This window comes from Miscanthus floridulus, chromosome 8, assembly GCF_019320115.1.
Source record: "Miscanthus floridulus cultivar M001 chromosome 8, ASM1932011v1, whole genome shotgun sequence".
Taxonomy (NCBI): Eukaryota; Viridiplantae; Streptophyta; class Magnoliopsida; order Poales; family Poaceae; genus Miscanthus; species Miscanthus floridulus.
In genome coordinates this window covers 221919318-221940512 of record NC_089587.1, presented here as the reverse complement: position 1 = coordinate 221940512, position 21195 = coordinate 221919318, and the positions used below count along the sequence as shown (strand labels likewise).

Here is a 21195-nt window from a genome sequence, read left to right as displayed (position 1 = left end):
AGAGTAAAATAATCAAACTTTAAAAATTTAAGCAAGGCATACTATGCCCCAAGGCGTCATTTCCACTTTCCCTTCGCTCTCCACTTGCACGCTTTTTTCACGTGTATAGTTGTCCTTTGTTCCTGAAACAGAGAATTGCCTAGCTTGTAACAAAAGACAAACAATACAAAGATGAAAAAAAAAACAGAGAGAGATACTCATCCCCTTACCAAAATTCACGCCGGCAACAGGTGTAGATATGATAGATAAGGCTACAGGGGCCAAATACCGGTCCACTTAGGATGCAACCGTCCATAGACCGTTACCAAGTGTTAGTATTAAGGTGGTACTGAACAAGTGACCCATCTTTCATGCTGGGCAGAACAATGGTGTCGCTGACAACAGTAGGCAATGCCCCGTTAGAGGAAACAGATAGACACCTATCGTTAATGAACAGTGCCTTATCTCCAATGCTTCTTAGCGGAATCAGCTTTTTCAATTTAAGATCTGCAAGTCTATGAACCACCATATGAGAAAGCGATCTATCAGTGTAGCCACCCACAAGGATCTGCGAGTTGCATTCTACTAGGAAGATTGGTTTGGCAAGCTTGTCACTTGGAATTGTGGCGATCAACTTGGGTTCTGGCAATGAAGAACCTAAGCCTGCGACATGGTCCCCGTCCTCCTGTGGAGGATCAACTTGGAATATATCCGAGTTCTCTTCAGGTATAAAACTCAATCGCACCATGTATAGTTTGCCTTGGAACGACAAGGGTCTATCACACCGTAATGTCCAGGTTGAAATGTGCCATTGCTGATCCAGGGTGGTAGCAAAGGCTACAGAGCTCATCCGATGAAGTGCGAGCATGACAGTGACGACTCCAGCGGCACTGACACTGAACGAAGCGCAGACTCCTCTGAGGTAGACGAAGCGATGCGTCGGGTGCGAAGCCCCGGGCAGGTCTTGGTTAAAGATATGCGGCATGAGGGTCACGAGCGGCGGCAGGTCGACGACGTCGCCGGTTAAAGGATGGAGGAGGCGGATGGCTGTGTCCTGGTCCCGGTGCATGACCAGGAGGCCGTCGACCGAGTTGAGGACGCAGTGGTCCTGAAACACCGGGAGCTTGGCGCGCGCGAACCTCCCCGTGTCGAGGTGGAAGAAGCGGATGTAGCCGTGGAGCTTGCAGTGGGCGGGGTACAGGCCGTGGCCCTCCGGCAGCATCATCCAGCGGCGCGGGTGGAAGCGCGGGTCGGTGACGCCGTGGCCGCGCGGGCAGACGGTGCTCGACCGCCAGTGGGCGCAGACCGCGCGGAAGTGGACGTAGTCCAGCAAGTCGCCGGCCAGCACGCGCCAAGCTATCAGACGAAGCGAGTCTTCGTTCATTGACGCCCAAGGGGAGGATGCCACGGCCACCGTGCCCGCACCAGCAGAGACAGTTGGTGTAGGTGGCGGGAGGCGGTGGCGGCGGCGTTTGCTGCTGCTGCTGCAGGCAGTTAAGGAACATTGAGCCGATGGTCGCTTCTGATGCCCCGGCAAGCGACATTCTGGATCTGGTTCGCCCAGCACAGAATTAAGATGAAAACACTGTCTTTTACCGTCTTTAGCACTTCAGAGGAGATTCGACGTCACAAATCTCGAGCCGGAAAATCCAGTCGAACCTCGTGATTCGAATTTTTTTTTTTTTTTTGAGAAAATCGTGATTGGATTATTGTGTCCTGACTCCTGAAGGCACAGCTCAATATAAAGTCCGGTACTGATGGAATTCGAAGCTGAGACGAAATCCTTGCTGGCCCAAAACGTAAGTGAACTTATCCTCAGGCTCAGATTCCGCCCAACAAAATGGATTCACCACCCAGGCCCATAACACCAAGGCCCACACCCCCATTTCCCACGTCACGTCACCCAAACGGCCAAACCCCCACCAGGGTCATCCTCTCCACTCCACTCCACTCGTTTCTTTGGCTTCCCGCGGCAAAACCCCCGAACCAGATAAGGCCGGCCGCCGTGCCCGAGCCCGCGCCCGACCACTGCCGGCCATGGTCGGCGTCGCGGCAGGCTTCGCCCTCGCGCCGGCAGTGTCCCGCGTGCCTTGCCGTCCCGGCGCCGTCTTCCACGCCGCGGGCCCCTCCTCGTCGGCGCGGTTCCCGGCGAGGCCGTGGGCGCGGGCGCCGCCGGCGAGGCTCGTGGTGGTCGCGCGGTACTCTCCCTCGTACGAGAGCGAGGAGGAGGAGGAGGAGGATGAGGGCCTCGGAGGCGGCGGGGGCTGGGGGAGGAGGGACCGCGGGCCCGACCCCGACTACGACCCCGCCCTTGACATTGAACGCATCGAGTACGTCTCGCGTGCCTTAGATTTTTTTTATGGAGCCGTCGCTGCAAATCTATAATACCTGCTGCTTCACGTTGCGTGGTGCTTCTCTTTGTTAGGTCATCAACTGTAAGGCTCTTGGATGAACAGAAACGAATGGTAATACTCGTCTCTAATTATGCTGCTTCGCTCATTTTCGACCATTATCTGTTCATCTGGCCATTCCACTCCTTTATTTTCCTATAGGTTGGTGTAGTATCTGTAAGCGAGGCAGTTCAAATTGCTGACGATAATGATCTTATACTGGTACACTTCTTTTCCTCCAAAAGCATACACTTCAGCATAATGCTGTACAGAGAGTAACTGAGAACTGTTCACTACCAGATTTGAATAATAGAGTAGTCCACCTGGGCTTCCAAGTTCTGAAATAGGAAAACAAATACTTTGGTAATGCAATGATGACTGTAGCAGTCATGAGTTGTCGTGCAATGGCTAAAAACTCTGGCCCTAACACCGCTACTGATTCAACAAAGTGTACATGATTGATTTTCATTCCTTGCTCTGTGCAATCTCTGCAGGTGCATGAACTAGCTTTGCAAACTACCTTCATAAACAGGACATATGCTTACCTTAAACCAGATATTCATCAGATGACACTTGTTATCAGTGCAGTAGTAATGTACACCAATTAGGATTGCTGATATTTTCTAAATTTAGGCAATATTATCATTGGATGGAGATCCCCCAGTACTTCGACTCTTTGAGGAGAGAGATTACAAGTATGTTCACACCAACCTAGAGTTTAAATGCTTTCAGAAAAAAATTGTATAGTCACATGGTTTATCTGATTCAGACTTCTTCATGTTAGGATCATATGAATGCATATTTGTTGGTTTTGTACAGAAAACATAGGTATGAACAACAGAAGAAGAAAAAGATTCAGCAGAAAAGATCTGTCGGTATGCTTATTGAACCTTTCTTTTTCTGCCGCCTTTGTTGATAAAGATTCAAAGGCATTGAGTTTGATGTTTATTTGTGTTTATTCCTTGCAGCAAAACGCATGGGCTTGAAGGAGTTGAAAATGGGGTATGAATAATCTCAATTGACTTTTATTTCAGTTCCATCGATTATTGACCCTTACGTCTAAATTGCTGCATTTTCTGGAAATTTTTTATTAGACCAGTAGGATAAGTCTTATTTTGCTTCCACCTTGCATAGCTATGTAACTTCTAACATGTAAGAGATAAGAAAACTTTTGAGGCAGACATGGCTCGACCTGTTTTGAGCTATTTGCCATATTGGAAATGCAAAAAATCATAGATAGATTGATTGGTATTGTCATGATCTATTTCTGGTAATTGTGTAATAAATTATTGATTTGTTTGTGGCATCATAAGGCTCCTAAATTACAACAGACATGTGTGTTTAGCTCTTTATAACTTAATAAGTTGGTGTTGAATTCTGTGTGTATTTGCCTGCCAGATACAACATTGACATCCATGATTACAGCGTGAGGCTTAAAGCTGCAAAAAAGTTTCTTAAAGCTGGCGACAAGGTGATGAGAATGCTGTTTGTACAAGCACGTGACTGCGTGTATTTTGTAGTATAACTTATTGTTTGAGACTGCCTTTTTCAGGTTAAGATAATTGTGAACTTGAAAGGACGTGAAAACTTGTATAAAAAGGAAGCTATCGAAATCCTTAGAAGATTCCAAAATGATGTTGGTGAGGTAATTTGGTCCTAAATCTGTGTTAGACTGTTAGGTTTTCATTTTGCAATCAATTCATCTTCAGTGCAAATGTCTTTGTTTGCAATATTTGGCTATCATACCTATTTTCCCTGTTGTTAGAATCATCTTTTGCAAGCTTTAAGTTTTGTTGTCATACTTCAGCTAGCGACAGAAGAAAGTAAAAATTTCGCGGAGAGGAATATATATTTGGTTCTTGTTCCCAATAAGATAGCTATCCAGAAAGAACAGGATGAATTGAACAAAAAGGGTACTGCAAAAGAAGAGAAAGACCAATCGGACAGTGAGGAACCAGAAGAGAAAGACCAATCAGACAGTGATGAACCTCTGACAGGACTGCTGGAGGAAAGTATGGAGCCTGAGGCAGAAGTCTCTGCAAATGTTTAATTTGAGCTGTAAAGGCCAAGGTGCTTGCTCAGATCGAAACAAGGTATCATACACTCGAAGACAGTACTATCTTTACTCCATATCCCTTGTTTCTTGTTTACTGAGTATATATGTACTTTCCAGTATTACGCAGGTACAGTTGCTGTAGAATTGCAGTTCTCGTAAATACAAGCCCTGGTGCTTTTGTACAACAATTATTACCTATTAAACTTCATCTGCACAAGCTATCTGTTAGGCGCCAAGGCGTCTGACAAATAAGGCTTGATGGTGTCCTCCAAGTCTCCAACATCTCAGCATCGAAGGATGATACCTGGCAACTAGAAATCACCACCCTTGCACAAATGGATTGAGACAGAAAGGCTGGATCTGATACCAATAATAAAGTAATTGATAGGACAGACATTTTTCTGGTATCGTCCAGCACGGTGGACTTGGCACCTTTTTTTTTTTGCCTCATTTCAAATCTTTTTTTTTTTGGTTCTTGTAGAGAAGAAAGCTAAAATGTATCTATCTGACAAGTACACATGTTATTGCGAGTTTTAGACCTTCGCCTGTAAGAGCCTAGCATTACCAATGTGTTCTAGAAGAGTTTTCTGTGTAAAGAAGTGATGTTTCTTTTACCACTTGAACCGATGTTCTCCATCCAGCAACATTTTCTCCTACTGATTCAGTGCTCGAGTAAACCATTTTAGCAGTGGAAGTGTGCAGTTGTGCACAATAGCACACCGTTGCTGCTGCGCCCAACGCCCCTTCACCTGCACTTGCTCATGTGAGCCCAAGGACGCCGACGTCTTTAAGCCGCCGCCTGTGCTCCTGCCCCTGCTGCTGCCACCGCTCGCCGTGCCAGAGGCAAAGGCCGAGCTCGGGGCTCGCCGCTCGCCGGTAAGGCCGAGCTCGGGGCTCGCCGCTCAAAGGATCCACTGTTCAGGTTTCAGAACATCGGCCTCCCGGATAGCCGGCTACGATTTTGCGAACAGATCGCGGCCTGCGGCGAGAGGCGAAGCAGCAGACCAGGGCGTGCCGCGAGCAAAGCCGCGAGGACGATGGAAGGCGCGAACTACCTCGCGCGCGATGGATTATGGCGCGAACTACCAGATTCAGAAAGCTGATCGGTATTGGGGACTGTTTAATCAATGAAAAAACTGGTCCTGGCAACGGGTTTTGGGAGTTGCTGAAGATGCTAGTCTATTACACTGTTATCTCCGTCTCTAAAAGAATGTCATTCTAGATTTCAATTAAATTCACTTTTTTAAAAATATGACTAGATATATTAAAAGCATTAAAGTTCATCCAATGATATTTATTATACATCATATATTAGTATTTTGTATATATTTAATAAAATTTTAAATTCATTGACTCATCGAGAAGCGAGAATAGCATGGGGAGATGGAGAGGGTACAAGTGCATGCACCACACATCTTTGTGAGGTAAATACAGTGATACATATCTATTACTAGAACCTCTGATCCTAGTACCGATCATAATTTACAGAAAGCGGCCGTGGCACAACATGCAACAAAAAGCCGCACAGAATGGTGACTGCACCAAAGGTATGATCAATACAGTAAACTATACAGCCAAAGTCAAAAGATGAAAACGTCCTCGCAGAAATAAAAGAAAGTAGGAAGATGTGCTGCTATCTCATCATGCGCCCCACGCCTCTAAATTCTAATAAAGGGTGACAGAAAATTAATAGGAGCTAGCCATCAGCCTATGCAATCCACCATGATGCCGTGAGGCCTAAACCAGTCCCATTCTCTAAGGACCAAATTATATTCAGTTTAGCTATCGACATCAGGCTGTGCATGCGACCCACGATTCACCCATGCACTGGAGGAGACCACAAAGCTTACACTCTTGCATGTGCAGCAGCATAGCACATGCAAATGAGAGCAATAGCGAAAACAACTTGCTGTATGCCAACAACACGGCATGACAAGGAATATGGTTCCCATCAGGGTAAGTGGAGAAGAACAAAACATGGTATTCTCTTGACAGGACATACAGTACTTACAAGTGCTAGCAACGAAGTCAGTATTGGATACCTGTCATCCACTCTGTAGTGTCGGTTAGAAGTTTCTGGTCGTCCCTTGCTTGGATTTGGGACCAGCACTGGAGTCTCTAATTCTAAGGTGATGGCAATCTAAGAAAGATACACATCTAAAGGCATTACACTGAAGGACACATAACCACTAAGATTTACAAATTACAACAAAGCTTTCAGTTTTTGGCACATTGGTGGAGGATGCAATAAAAGACCACATTGACAGCTTTGTTCATGGAGTAAATCCATGATTTCGTGTTGCTAGCCTTCTCTTCCATGTAACTTGTTCGAACAGAAAAGAACATGGGGGAGTAGAAATGTAAAGAAATATGGGCTAGCTAATAAGTGGGGAAAAAAAAGGAAGAGAAAAAGAAAAACAAAACGACATCAAAGATACACATATGCACCGCAGTCACTGAAACTAATGAATGGTGTTTACCTCTATCTTCCTAGTTAGAAATACAGGACCTTAACCTGTTCACTCTGTTTGTTGTATGAGCTGTGTCCTTAGGCTGGACTCTTGGACCTGTTCAGAGGAAGATGGCTATTAATTCAAACCGAGCATCAAACCACGCTGTTTCTTTTTTGTATACTCAAAACATCTATTATGATTGCAGCTTGACGCATGGAACTCAGAAGTAACTCGTTTTATAGTAGGGCTGTGGCTTCAGAATTGTTCATACAGAAAAGCTAACATGCAAGTTATAGCCAGATGGAAGAAAAACAACCATTTGTGATATTTTTGTACATGGTAGCGAAACAGTAGACAGATGTAATCATCTGCTCAACAAATATTAGTATTAGCTACAAAAAAGACAGAGGATGCCCAGAAATAGGGTAACATTCATTCTAGTGGATCCCAGTGACCCGATGAAAATATTGTCAGGAACACACAGCCACAATATTATTCTTTTTAAACAGAAAGATATCGTTTCTAGCCCAATGTACTCATGGAATCATTTGTGGCCATATAACAGAATCTTTCTCCACAGACACTTATCTCAATTTAAATGTCATGTCTTTTTTCCGTATCCTTGATAAGTCTACAAGAACAAAAGAAATAAAAACGACAAAGCAAATAAAAAACCAAGATTGTACCTGTAGTGCTGCTGCTGTTGCTAAGAATTCTCTGTACTCATTGAGTAAGGTACTTTCTTTAGCAGCAACAGCTGAAAGTTCTGTAACCAGAGAGTGTGAAGCCTGTAACTGCAGAACAGAAGTCAATGGTTAGACCTGAAGGTCATTGTTCCTAACTGTGAATGTCTAATAACTAAAATAGGTCATCGTTCGCGTGCCACTACCACGAACAGGCTCTAGATCCCCAAAAAATATCCTTATTATTGGCGTGTTATAAAAATATTCACTCATAAATTTATTTCTTTTTTTTTCTCTTTCTTTCCCCTCTTTGTTGGTGGTTCACGGTGGGTTTCAACTCTATCCTACCCCAACTTGCTTAGGACTAGAAGGCTTTGCTGTGGCTGTTGAAGGTATTAAAAGTTAATAAACCAGTCTACACACTATCAAAGCACAAATCACAATCAAAACTACCAGGGTGATGGTAGAGCTGTTACGCAGCAATAGTTATAGAAATATAAGGACCTTCATAACTAACCTTTGATAGCAAATGGCAAACGGATGACCCCATTGCTTGCATAATGTCAACTGCTGAGCTGACAGCATTCTTAACAGTAAGTACATCGGCCTGCAAGAGAGAACATAACAACAGAATAACCATGACTTTCGCATTTTTGCTAAAAGAGTAAAAAGGAGTTCTCAATGAGATGTTGAGAACTTATTTAGCATGTAATAACTTGTAATTTTCCCAGGAGTCATGGTTCCCAAGTATTTACCCTAATTTCAAGACTACTACATTAGATCTATTTTTTATCTTTTTTAAAAAAGAGAATTTTGGATACCTTAGCTCCTCCTGAAACTGGAAGACGCAATGTGCTTGCTTTAAGAGCTTCAGTTGCGCTGGATAAAGAAGAAGAATACTCTGTTTGCAGCGCTGCCCAGTGATCAAGGTAATCCATCTACATGATGCAACAATCAATGTTCAGTAACAGATAACACAGACTAGTACATGCATTTTTCAAGAAAATTGGTTCAAGAAGATTTATTGAACATATTAGCACATAGGGATTCCAAAAGGTGCTGGTAGCTCACTTATAAGGAAGGTATCTCCACAAACAAATCACAACATCTTTGGGACGAAAATATCTAAACTAAAAAAAACATGGTAAGAAAAAAATGCTTTTGTCCTCTTATATTTATCAAAGAGGTTGGATAAAAATAAGAATATCTTCTTGTGCCTCTGTAGCGACTATTGAACATGCATATGTTTGAACATTAGTACTCAAGTAATCATTTAAACATAAAACTGCATCCTACATTCAGCTTGAATATCTTAATGTAACCATCAAATCCAAGTAAGTACATGCATGATCATGATGATCAAATAGATCTATTTCTGCCAGCTGGCATGAAACAATGTATTTATATATGCAAAAAATCAACAGAACTTACTTGCTCCTTCAACACTATTCCCAATTTGACCTCTTGCCTTAGTCTTTGTACATAGCTCCTTTTCATAACCATAGAGTCACACATCCTTGAGTTAGCATCCCATATACTGTACAACATAGTCTGTTTCAAATGAATAAATAAAGTAAGAAATAAACTCATGGTATTTACGGATTGACCACATATTAGAATTAGGGAAATAAAGAACAAAAGTATCTTAGAATGAGGTAACCCAGCATAAGATTTTAGGTTTGCACAATACATTTATTCCATTTTCTTCAACTTCCTCGATATAAGATAAACAGCTATTTTCTTCCACTTCCTCAGTATAATATAAGATAAATGGCTGATACTACACACATATATGAACAAGGATACAACAGAATGAAAATAAAAAATAAAAAAAGAGCTTGGGTATATATAAAGCATTTTTTTCTCCCGCTCCCTAACAGGTTATGGTAAAATCTAGATCTAAGATGGACGGGAGTTCAGCAATCAGCACCATACTATCAGAAATTTAACAGGAAGAAGTAAGGATATGGAATTTACCTCAGCATTTATTTTCTGAATTGACAGCATTTCATCAACATAAGAATTGGTAAAACGCCATTGTAAGTTTCTATTATGCAGGAGGCGCAACTGATGGGCATCTTCCATGTGAGCTGGGCTCTTCTTCCCTCTTGTAGCATCACCAATGTAGCTAAGAATTGAAGAGGCTGAATCAGATCTGGCAGAACTACATGGTGAGACAGGTGTTGAGGGTCTAGTCCTTGATGGGCTTGGTAATCTCCTAGAGGCAAATGATGGTGTCGATGAAGGTGATGAAGGGCGTATTAAAATACGTGATGGCGAAGGTGATCTCCTAGCTAGCTGCTTTGGAGGTGTAGATTTTTCAGAATTATTTGAAGGTGCATCTGCACTTGAACTGGCATTCTCCTCTTGACTTTCATTTCCATCAGCAGAACCAGGGCTCTCAACACCACCTGATAAAACTTCAGGGCCTTTTATTCTGTTATAAGCAGGAGGTATTTTCCTTGGTGAAGCTCTGGATGATTGCACAGTTGAAGATATTTGTTGTCTAATTTTATCAGTTAGATCCATGCTTCTTGACATGGCATTAGCACCATCCGGTCCTAGTACTCTTCTTGTAGAAAACACCCGTGAAGGAACCATTGAAGATATTGGTCCATTACATTTATCAGCAAAATCCATACTTTTTGATATTATATTAGCACTGTCAGATCTCGCTGTTCTTCTTGGTGACAATCCACGTGATGGAACTGACACTGTCATGGGTTTCTTATCTTTCTCAGCAAAATCCATGCTTTTAGATATAGTATCAATACCATCGGATGCAAGTCGCCTTCTTGGAGAAGCTCCTCGAGATGGAACCTTCACCGATAATGCTCTGTTACCTTTTTGAGTTGCATCAACATTCTCTGATGCATTCTTAACGTCATCAGTAACAGGTCTTGGTGATACCTCTTGAGATGCAAGGGATGATGAGACTGCACTAGTAACTATGTCACTAGAATTCATTCTTCCTGGATCGTCACCATCACCACCATCATCCGTTGACACAATAAGTTTCTCAGTGACATCTATGCTTTTTACTAGAGCACCAGTGCCATCAAGTCTATTGTCTGAAGTGCAACCAGATACAGTCGATGAGATCTCCACATCTTTTGATAGGGTATTAACACCATCAGATTCAAGCCTACTGCTCTTCAGAGTCTGACATGACGCACTTGATGCTGTGGACGGTCTGCTGTCTTTTTCAGCAGAAGTCATGCCTGTTGATATGGTATTAGAGGCAGACCTGCTTCTGGGAGAAACCCCTCGTAAAGCAGCTGATGAGGAAGATGGTCTACAGTTTTTGTCAGCAAATTCTGTGTTCAATACAGCATTGATACCATCAGAGGCCAGCCGTCTTCTTGGTGACATCCCTCGTGATGACATTGACGATGTTGAAGGTCTGATACCTTTTTCAGTAATGTTTGTGCTCTTTGATATAGATTCTATACCATCCGAGGAGAGCCGTCTTCTTGGTGAAGCCCCTCGTGCTGCAGCTGACATGGCTAAGGGTTTGTTACTGTTTTCAACAAGATCAATGCTCTTTGATATCACATTGACACCATCTGAGGCGAGCCGTCTTCTTGGTGAAACCCCTCGTGCTGCAGCTGACATGGTGACAAGTTTGTTATTGTTTTCAACAAGATCCATGCTCTTTGGAATCACATTGACACCATCTGAGGAAAGTCGCCTTCTTGGTGAAAGCCCTCGTGATGCAGCTGATGAGGTAGTAGGTCTAGTATCTTTCTCAACGAGATCCATACTTTTTGATATAGTTTCAACATCATCAGAGGCAAGTCGTCTTAATGTTGAGACCCCTCTAGGTGCAACTGAAGAGGACACAGTTCCAGAATCCTTTTCGGTGAACTTGATCCTTTCTGAAGTGGCATTGCTAGCATCAGATGCAACCCTGCATCGTGGTGACATACCTCGTGGTGTTGCATATGAGGTTGATGGCCTGTCCAGTCCATCAGCAAGACCTGTGCCTTTTGATACAGTGCTAACACCATCAGAGGCTAATTGAAGTCTTGGTGAAATCCCTCGTGATACTGCTGAAGAGGTTGATGGTCTGTTAGCGTTATCACCAAAGTCCATGCCTTTGGTTACAGCACTTATGCCATCAGAAGCAAGCCTTCTTCGTGGAGACATCCCATTCCCACGTGATGTGGAAGATGAGGTGGATGGCCTGTTATCCTTTCCAGAAAACTCCGAGCTCCTTGATATAGTATCAACACCATCAGAGGCAAGTCTTCTCCTTGGAGAAACCCCTCGAGATGGAATTGACAGGCTGACTACTGTGCTATCCTTTTCAGCAAAATCCATATTTTTCACAATATCATTAACACCATCAGAGGCAAATCGCCTTCTTGGCGAAACCCCTCTTGATGAAGATGGTCTCCTATCTTTTCCAGGCTGAAAATCAACATTTTTCATTAAAGCAGCAATGCCACCAGAAGTTGTTCTTCTAGGTGAAAGTCCTCTCGATGAAGACAGGTTGGAAACAGGTCCAATTAATCTCTCAGATGATTTTGTAGTAGTCTGCGATGCAGCATTAGACACACTTGATAATGATGCACTTGGTGAAATGCTGGGTGATGAAACTGACGAGGAGAGTGTACTGTTATCCTTTTCAGTAAGATCCATGCTTTCTGATAGGGTCCTAGTGCCATCTGATGCAGCTGTTGTTATTGGTGACACCCTTCTTGATGAAATTGCCAAGGATGAAAGTTTGAGATCTTTACGAACACCGACCTTTCTGGACACATCATCTGCACCATTAGAAGAAGGTGACTTTTTTGGTGATCTCCCTTGTGATGACATTGACGAAGAGACCAGCCGGTCAATTTTATCAGCAAGATCAATACTTCTTGACAAGGTATTTGCAGCGGAGGACATTGTAGTTCGCTTCGGTGAAACCCCACGTGACGGAACTGATGGAAGAGTAGACCTACTGATCTTATCAGTGAGATCCATGCTCTTGGACATTGTGCTTGCAGACACCTTGCCCCCCATCATAGCAGGCCAGCGATGATGATCAATAACCTTGACATGTGGATTCTCCGATTGCTCAGGAGTAGCTCTCCCTCTCAATGGGCTCCTCTTCCTATCAGCTGGTGCTGCATCCCTCGTCTTGGCCTGATCTGTAGAAGAGCTACTGGAAATCCTTTTCCCCTTTGATTCGGGCTGGAAAGAAGAAGACAGACTCCGCATTGAAGGCCACAACCCATCAGGAGCCCGGCCAGCCGACAACCTCCTCGGGGCGCTTTGCGTTTCAGAAACGGCATCACGCACCGGCGTCGACGAGCTGGAGGATGAGGAGGATGGGCTGGAAGGCGCAGACGATGGCGACGCCGGGGCAGAGATTCTGGATGGGGTAGTCGGCCGCGAGCCGCCGGAAGACGCCCTCGACGGAGTCGCCGGCCGCCGTTCGGTGGACTGGGACCTCTTCGCCTGTGACCCAGCCGGCGTCGGAGACGACGCCCGACCGCCGGCATTCGGCGACGGGTGCCTCCTCGGAGTAGTAGGTGCCGCTGCTGGCATCGCGGCTACCTTGCGCTTCACCGCGGCATCAGCATGGCCGTTAGTGTAATTCTTCTCCGCCGGCAGGTCAGATTTCCGGAGCAGCACTGCCCCGGGCGCCCGGATTTCGCAGGCGTCCATCCGCGCACCCACCGCCCCGGCTCAAATCCACCCGCATTGATAGCGCCACGAAGCCACCACCAATCTACCGCCCGTCCCGACCTGCCAACACAGCAACAACACGAACAGCAATCCAATGTCAGGACACACAATCCATGTGGCACAAGACAATTCAGAGGCTCGGAATCACGCAGCAAGCGAACCAGATCGAGGACCCCGGCAACGGGATTCGGTAGGTGAAGAGGAGAAAAAGAAAGGGCAGGGCGATGAAGAAAGGAAGAGAGGCGGTGATTTTTCTCGAATTCCTCCTCTCCTTTTTCCTAGTTATGCATAGGAATCGAAGCGTCTCTTTCGGGTGCGGGTAGGGGCGAGCCAGTCATGGCTTGGTCTCCACCTCACGGGAACTCCACGGCCAGCTCCTGCAAGCCAAGTAATTAAATGGTGGTGGAGGAGGGGTGCCCGCTGCCCGGTCGCCCAGGCCACCGCGGTTAGGGACGAGGTCGACTAACTAGTGGCTTAATTATGATGATTATTACAGGCAAGTCCCCGTTAAAAGTACCGTCTCTCTTGTGGCTGCCTGCTTCTGTAGTGGAGCATAAACTAATGCAGCTGGGAGGGAGAGGAACCAACTTTTCTTTGCGGTAGAAAGGATGGGCGAGGTAAAAGATGACATTTTTATTTGTTTATTTTTATAATTACCTCCGCTGAAGCCGCTCCTGGGCCAGGAGGGAATGTGCCCGTTGGTGCGACTCCAACGGCTAGCCAGAGCGCGGCAGATGGCGGGGCCTCGTCTCATCTCCTCGCCGTCGCCGCGAAGCAAAATGGCCAAAAAAGAGAGGAAAAGAAAATTGGCGCAAAATTCTCTTTCCGGCTCTCCGAATTTTTCAACGCAGGGAGAGAGCCGCGTTCGAGCGTTTTGCTCCCTGGTTCTTTCTAATGCCAAAGTCAGAAACTCTATAAAGGCAGGGCAAAAAAGAATTCGGCGGTTGGAAGATTCCAAGGGCAAGCAACAACAATTGGTGCGCCCCATATTATTGGAATTTGAAATCGATGGGGGAGAAGTGGAGAAAAAAAATGGCGGTTTTGTTCTCGAGCTCTGACGCCGGGCACGACAAGCGTCTAGTCCAGGGAAACGGCACAGCATCCTGCGCGAGCTTTCGCCGATTCCAGCCGTCCCGACAAGCAATCGAAACAAAAAGCAGCTTCGATTCTGGAAACCATTCGGCAAGGCAGCGACAAATGCCGCCGTCCAGGGACCAAAATTCAAAGAGAAACGATGCGATCCTGACCTCTGACCACCTCGGCGCCGGAGAACCGCCGAACGCAGCGAGCCCTCCCCAATCCGATTTCGGGGGCAGGGATCCGGCCGGAAAGACTGGAGGAGAAGCGCTGCGGAGGAAGGGAGGGAGGCTGGGAGCACGAGGAGGTGGGAAAGACGAGGAGAGAATTTGTGACGACGGAGCTCCCGGTTCCCTGAGAAAGCGACGGGGAGGAGCTTTTGTTTCCGCGTAGGAGAGGAGGGGTAATAAACAAAACAGTAATAAATGCAAAAGTTAATTAATCAGAGGTTAAAAAACACAAAAGCCGGAAACTAACCAAACAGAGGTACGTACGGTTTTCACTTTCCGCCTCCTCCCTCCTTTCCCTTAGTATACTTTTCTTGATGACTTATTGCTCCTTGTCCACCGGATGGGCTAATGAAATCATGGTGTACATTTCTTTATTTTTATAGTCAGCCTGCTCGCTCCCGGCCGGTGCTGATTTGCTGTAAGAGAAAAATATTATATCATAGCTGATAAGTCCTGGTTGAAATCAACAAGCGAACAAGTTGAGTATCATAACAAAGGCAATGTTTGTTTTTCTTATCATCCATCTTTTTCAGCTCGTTTTATCAACCGTTATAGTATTTTTCTCTCACAACAAATCAACGGAAACAGTGTTTCGGTTCGTTTTTTTCAGCGAAGCGAAAATGAAAAAAAGGGAAATCGCTGCTTGCAGACATGAATTAATATGTGGAGATGGATTAAGAACTTGTGATGAGTGATCGGACGAACGCCGTGGAAGCAACGGCACGGCCAGGGCGCCCCAGCAGAAGCTGTGACCACCCCACAACCACTGCAATTGTACGCTGTTTTGCTGTTGGGGAGAAAGGAGAGCCTAATGTCAGCGACAAGCTCTCTCTTTCCCCATACTCTATTCCCCCCCCCCCCCCCCCAGTGAGTTCTTCGCTTGGTTTTTCACTTGAAGATTAGAGAGAATTCTTTATTTGACATCAGACAAATGACCCGTTCCTTTCTTAGTCCTCAAAAAAATTCCGTTCCCTATTTGACACCGAGTTCATCTTTCATTCCTTATACGACACTCCGTTCAATTTTCCATCCGTGAACCGTTAACTGCAATGCGAAAAGACGAGTTTGCCCCTGTGGCCCCCACCACCCTTCTCCCTCCTCTCCTCCCTTTCTCCCTCCTGTCGCGTCGCGGCCCCCGCCGGCCGTCCCCGCTGCTGCGGCCAGAGCCCCCTCCCTCCTCCGACGCGCCGCGCCACCCTCCTCCTCCGTCGAGGAGGAGGAGAAGAGGGTGAGCTGCCGGCAGATCCGGCCGTCGAGGTGCGTCGCCGTCGCCGCCGACGGAGAAGAAGAGGCGACGCACCGCCGACAGGGCCAGCCACGGACCGGAGCCGCAGGCGGGGAAGAGGAAGAGGTGACCACGCATGGCAAAGGGGCTACGGCGGTGAGCAGCGCACACGGCACAGTGAGAGAGGAGCAGGGGCCCAGCAGCGGAGGCGTAGTGAGTCGGGTACCGACTCCTCCCGGTGACCATACCTGCGGCGGCGTAGGCGACCGTGCTGCGGCCACTTGCGCAGGGCCCCGACGCGCTCGGGCCGCCCGTGCTAGGGTTGCCGCTCCGAAGGTCGGCCGCGTCGACGGCTTCCCTTGCGGCGCCGGTGCAGCGCCCGAGAGGGGCCATGCCTGCGCTGGCGCGCCTCCCACGTGGGTGGCCACGTCGGGAGGGAGGAGAGAGAGAGAGAGATGCGCGCACGACAGGGGGGAGGGGAGGCGGTTTAGCAGTCGTGGCCCTGCTGTTGCCGACACCGGCGGGGTCCGGCCGCGTCGGTCGGAGGGCGGCGGTCGCGGGGGCCCGGCCGCTGCGCCGCTAGATCTGGAGGAAGAGGAGAGACAGGGAGGAAGAGGAAGGAAGGGGCGTGCTGCCCACAGGGGCAACGCGGACAGGAGGGAGAAAGGGAGGAGAGGAGGGTGAAGGGTGGTGAGGCCCACAGGGACAAAATCGTCTTTTCGCATGGCAGTTAACGGTTCACAGATGGAAAATCGAACGGAGTGTCGTATAAGGAATGAAAGATGCACTCGGTGTCAAATAGAGAACGAAAATTTTTTGAGGACCAAGAAAGGAACGGATCATTTGTCTAGTGTCAAATAAGGAATTCTCTCTGAAGATTTATGACTGCCTAAACTGCATTACTTGAATAATGCGGTCTTGCCTTCCGGTTGCACTGTGACGCTGACTAAAGCTTGCCAACCCGTACTGTATTATCAAGAGTTTGGGTTTTGGATACACAAAATCGTCGACAAATCTCGATTTTGTGGCTGAATATAATAAAGGCTCTATAATAAATCTTGATAAAAGAAGATTCTGTGAATTACCAAAAGCATGCTCTAAATTCCTCTAGCAAAATAAACGACCTTACCCGATCTATTTGATATAGCCAGATAATATCATGACCGCACCGAACCTAGCGACCTTACACGATTAAGTTTGCACAAGAGCCTTAGCCTTTATGGTCTAGCACCAAATCGTCACTAGCGTCCATAAGCGCGACTTGCTTGCTTGCAAACCTAGCAAGTGAATGTTTTCGCAAGCTGTTGCAGTGTCACCACCAGGCTACACTAACACTGGTGCTGCACATACCGGGATGCTTTGCCATTGCCGCGACTGGGCAAAGGAAGCAGCGTCTCTACTCAAACGGGGGGCTTGCTCTTCCAGGCACATGAAGTGAAAGGGAGAAGAGAAAGCAGGAGGGACTTGTACGCACCTTGTCAGTGGGCAGACTGCGAAGCAGTTGTGAATTGTGATCGGAGGGGACTGGGACGGTGGACAGTTCAGGCCAGCTAAAAAGAGCAGCTGCAAAGATGTCAAATGGAAAGTTATATGAACCCCACGAGAGCCGGTGGCCCGTAATGGACGGATGCAGGCACAGCAGTGGCAACTCACCAGCAATCAACTTGCCACGATGGCAACCGAGCAGGGCAGGACCGCAGGAGCAGCAGCTGCAGCTCTAGGTGTGGTAAACCGGGCCTAAACAAGCAACAAGTCCATGGGGTAAGCAGTTAGGTGCACAGTCATCGTCTATGAGATCGACTCCTGTTGCCAACAATGTTTAGATCATTTCTCCCAAAAAAAAAACAATGTTTAGATCAGCAGAATCATCAGTGGCTTCATCAGCTTTTATACGCATCTTACATGTATGGAAGGAAGCTAACAGCTAACAAGAACAAGGTATGAATGCCCTTGCTTACACAGATTCCATATCTTGCAGGCTGTATTAACTTCATCCAACAAGATGTGCATGACCTTGCTCGCAGATTCCAACGGCTTTGCGAGTTTAGTGCCTTCACTGATTCGTTAAGGACTCCAGCAGGCAACGCGTTGCCAGCACCTGCAGGCTCAGTTTCAGGAGTGGAAGAAGCAGAGTAGCAGACTGCCAAAGTGGAGCTCCTGGGTGTACACAAAAAGGGACAGGGTATCTCATGTATAAAGGTAAAACGTGGTAGATACAAATGATTCATACATCACCTTACTGGCTGCTGGCCTGCTGTATGATAATGACGTCTAGCATTCGCCAGCATGATCGATCACTAGTATCACTAGTCACTGTCATCAATGTTACAGGATGAGAGGCATCATAAATCATAAATCAGGAAAGAAGGCTGAGACTGGTTTTGGCATGTGTTGTTGATATAGCTACTGGAATGCAGAAGCTGAACCTTTAAAAAACACAGTGTTGCTCTGAAAATCACTACGACTGACAATTGAGGGCATAAGGCGATAAACTTTACCCTTGAAGAACCACTGAACAGAATTTTCTCAAATGTGAGGGGTCTATAACATGATCCTTTGATAGTTCATGCTCTGCCTAGCTTAAAATGGAACAGACATGGTACAATTTAAAGCCATAATAACTAGCAGGATTTTAATAGCATATCTGGACGGCTTCATTGTGTCCAACAGAACCATGTAATGTAACTGGGACCATCTCCTGCAAAAAATGGAAATTTAACTGGGACCATAACATTAGGAAATGGCAAGTAAAGGAGAAGAGGTTTCACGAGAGAATCCGATGAAATTGTCTAACTCATCAGTCTGAAAGACGAGATGGGCATTGTCCAGAAAATTGAGAAAATAACTGATAATGGAATTTTCTTCCAATCAATAAATCAGATAATAAGATACTAAAGTATGAGGACAGCAACCGGGACAAAGTTATCTGCCATTAGTTTAGTTACCATTTTCCCCCACACCTTTTTCCTTCACAGAGGGGGGAAAGTAACTAAGAGCATCTTGACTGTCAAGGGGGTGTCACTGCCGCATCAAACAAAAATTGCTAAATGGACTGTGTTATGTGAGTGTAGGTTAATTCAATAAAAGATACTGCAGTGTTGATTATATAAAATTTATAATTATCGACTTAATACACCGTACTGTAGATTTTTAGGACGTCCGCCTTCTTTAAAAGAAAAAGGACTTTAGGAGTTACTACTATGGTTACTGCCTTACTGGGTACCCATGCAATCATTAGCATATAGCCTCTAGAACATTGTTATGTGACATCAGGAACAGCCTAGATAGGCAATAATAGAGACCAGGGGACTTTTACTATTCCAACAAACTAGTGCATGTGAGGATGTGTACTTGTTTTCTTTTCAAGAATAGAGACAATGAGGACTATTGCCATTTCGTCAGTGAAGTCTTGTATATTGAAACTTAAAGAAGCATCTTAGTCACCCTTCACCCATCACTGGCAACGCAGATCATGAGACAAGAGTTAATAATAATGCAATAGCTTGGACTCACCTGGAAATAGCTACACTGGAACACAAATTTCTTTTAAAAGACCACCACTCTACATCACTGCCATTGCCGATAATTTGTGATTGCCTGACTTGCCATAAAGCAAACTTTGTATAGCACTAATACCCTTGAATCCCGTGACAGCCTGAAAGACATCAAAGTTACTAGCGTTAGGAATAAGTTATAACCAGCAAAAAGGCAGTTGTGGGACACTTGTACTTGATGAGTGGTAAGCTCCATAGTTTGTACACTTTGAGACATGATAATGCTCATTAACATGACTAAGTGAGTAATACGGGCCTCAACAGAGAGAAAGACACCCAAGCACTTGAATGATCAACTGCTGCTATCATGGGCGGATCTACGTGGATGCCTGGGTATTCCCAGGAATACCCAGGTTTTGTGCTAAGAAAACACTTATGCCTCAATTATACACATATGTATAGGTTATAGTGGACTTGATTCTCTGTTTTTCAAGTCAAAAACGCAGTCCAAAGCTACTCCCATCTGCTTCGCTCGTTCACAGGTCAGTCCACGACATTGCTATGCAGTGTGCAGACTGCAGACATCCACCCTCACAGCTTCCACAGCGGCGTGAAGCAAGGGCCATCCGCCGAGAAAATGACCGGCCGGCCAGCCAGCAGCGCACACCGCACAGTAAGCATGGGTGCCAAGAATTGCAACGGGTAGCCAGCCTGCCGCAAATGCCGCACATAGTTAGCATGGGTGACTGGGGTAGGCACATCTTTCCTAAGTCCCATTGCCTTGATTTAGGATTTGTAGTATGATTAGTACAATTGGGATTTTGTAATATGATTGGTACAACTTTTTAGTTAGTAGTGACGCAGACATCCTTCTTGAGTTCTTGTAGATCCTAGAGTTTGCATAATGAAGAAGAAACTGATAAAGAGAATTGGTTAAGCTTGCTAGGTATTATACCATTCCATCTGTTCAGCTTTCCATTAAGCTTGTTGCAACAAATAAATATGAAAGACATGAAGTTGTGTACAGGCTTCTCAAATTGGTGCTAGTGCTTAGAATTGATTAGCTGAACAATTTGTTATTTGACTATTTTGTGACTTTAATGATTGGTAACGTACTACTCTAAATTATATTTCATACCTATGGATTTGACTTTTTTTGTGATGTGGAAATGGGAATACTCAAGTTTTAAATCCTGGCTCCGCCACTAGCCGCTATACAAATGCTATACAACTAGTCCCCCTTTAATAAGTGGGTCAGCTTGGCTCCACCATCAGTGCCATTTCAGTCAGAAAATGGGACTTAACACTTCTGCAAACTCCCGCTTCTACTCAACGACTGCCTGAACAGCCTTACTGCGAAATCTAAAGCAGCACCATATTCGACCTAACTTTCAATCCCCGATAGAACAATCACATACACACGGTTGAATCCGAATAAACTGACATGCCACGAGCAGGGATTCGAACCAGCATCACTCCCGAATCTCGAACCCCGGAACAAGGGCACCGCACGAACCGCCCTCCACTCCTCCCCAAGCGAACCAACCTATGCAACGGCGCCTCACCTCACCTGAACCCTCCACGCGGCCACGCTGGTGGGGGGAGAAGTCGCCGATGCAGTGGTGCTACTAATTCTGGACGGCGCCAAACGCCGCCTCGCGCCCTCGCCCGCCTCCGCATCAGCTCGCCGATTTGCCGCGCGTGGAGATGGAGGCCCGCCACTGCTGGCTCGGCTTTTTTTTTTTTTTTGAGAGGACACTGCTGGCTCGGCTTTGCGCACGTTTTGCGACGGCCCATTACCTCAGATCTGCTTGGAGATGTCGGGGCTGATGGGCTTGCGCCTCGGCCTGCACTGAACATATCTTGTACTATGGGCCGGAAGAAGTCAATTTTTATCTTCTTCGACTATGGTCGTAGTCTAGTTTT

At 46.0% G+C, this 21195-nt stretch overlaps 3 protein-coding genes and 1 long non-coding RNA gene across 5 annotated transcripts; 1 reads left to right on the top strand and 3 right to left on the bottom strand.

Annotated features, from left to right (window-relative positions):
• Positions 1-301: 301 nt before the first annotated feature.
• LOC136470688 (uncharacterized) lies at positions 302-2018 on the bottom strand. The gene is made up of 2 exons (XM_066468442.1): positions 2006-2018; positions 302-1530 (listed from the first exon to the last, which is right to left on the bottom strand). Exons 1-2 carry the CDS (start codon positions 2016-2018, stop codon positions 302-304), a joined length of 1242 nt encoding a protein of 413 aa, XP_066324539.1.
• LOC136475083 (translation initiation factor IF3-4, chloroplastic-like) lies at positions 1923-5042 on the top strand. The gene is made up of 10 exons (XM_066472637.1): positions 1923-2309; positions 2405-2444; positions 2532-2591; positions 3003-3064; positions 3189-3244; positions 3338-3371; positions 3768-3840; positions 3922-4014; positions 4177-4462; positions 4543-5042. The coding sequence occupies exons 1-9, from the start codon at positions 2017-2019 to the stop codon at positions 4417-4419; spliced, it is 954 nt and encodes a 317-aa protein (XP_066328734.1). The 5' UTR covers positions 1923-2016; the 3' UTR covers positions 4420-4462; positions 4543-5042.
• Positions 5043-6367: 1325 nt separating this feature from the next.
• Positions 6368-14672, bottom strand: LOC136478263 (uncharacterized). 2 transcript variants are annotated; one of them, XM_066476630.1, is made up of 7 exons: positions 14491-14672; positions 9539-13303; positions 8993-9112; positions 8383-8499; positions 8079-8168; positions 7565-7672; positions 6368-6992 (listed from the first exon to the last, which is right to left on the bottom strand). In XM_066476630.1, exons 2-7 carry the CDS (start codon positions 13220-13222, stop codon positions 6945-6947), a joined length of 4167 nt encoding a protein of 1388 aa, XP_066332727.1. In that variant the 5' UTR covers positions 13223-13303; positions 14491-14672; the 3' UTR covers positions 6368-6944. The 2 variants fall into 2 exon arrangements, with proteins under 2 accessions (XP_066332727.1, XP_066332726.1); XM_066476629.1 differs by lacking the exon at positions 14491-14672 and adding an exon at positions 13405-13725.
• Positions 14673-14839: 167 nt separating this feature from the next.
• Positions 14840-19419, bottom strand: LOC136478264 (uncharacterized). Its single transcript, XR_010764225.1, has 5 exons — positions 19289-19419; positions 17734-18473; positions 17429-17512; positions 17250-17338; positions 14840-14966 (listed from the first exon to the last, which is right to left on the bottom strand). It is a non-coding gene; the product is annotated as an uncharacterized lncRNA (long non-coding RNA).
• Between the last annotated feature and the right edge of the window lie 1776 nt (positions 19420-21195).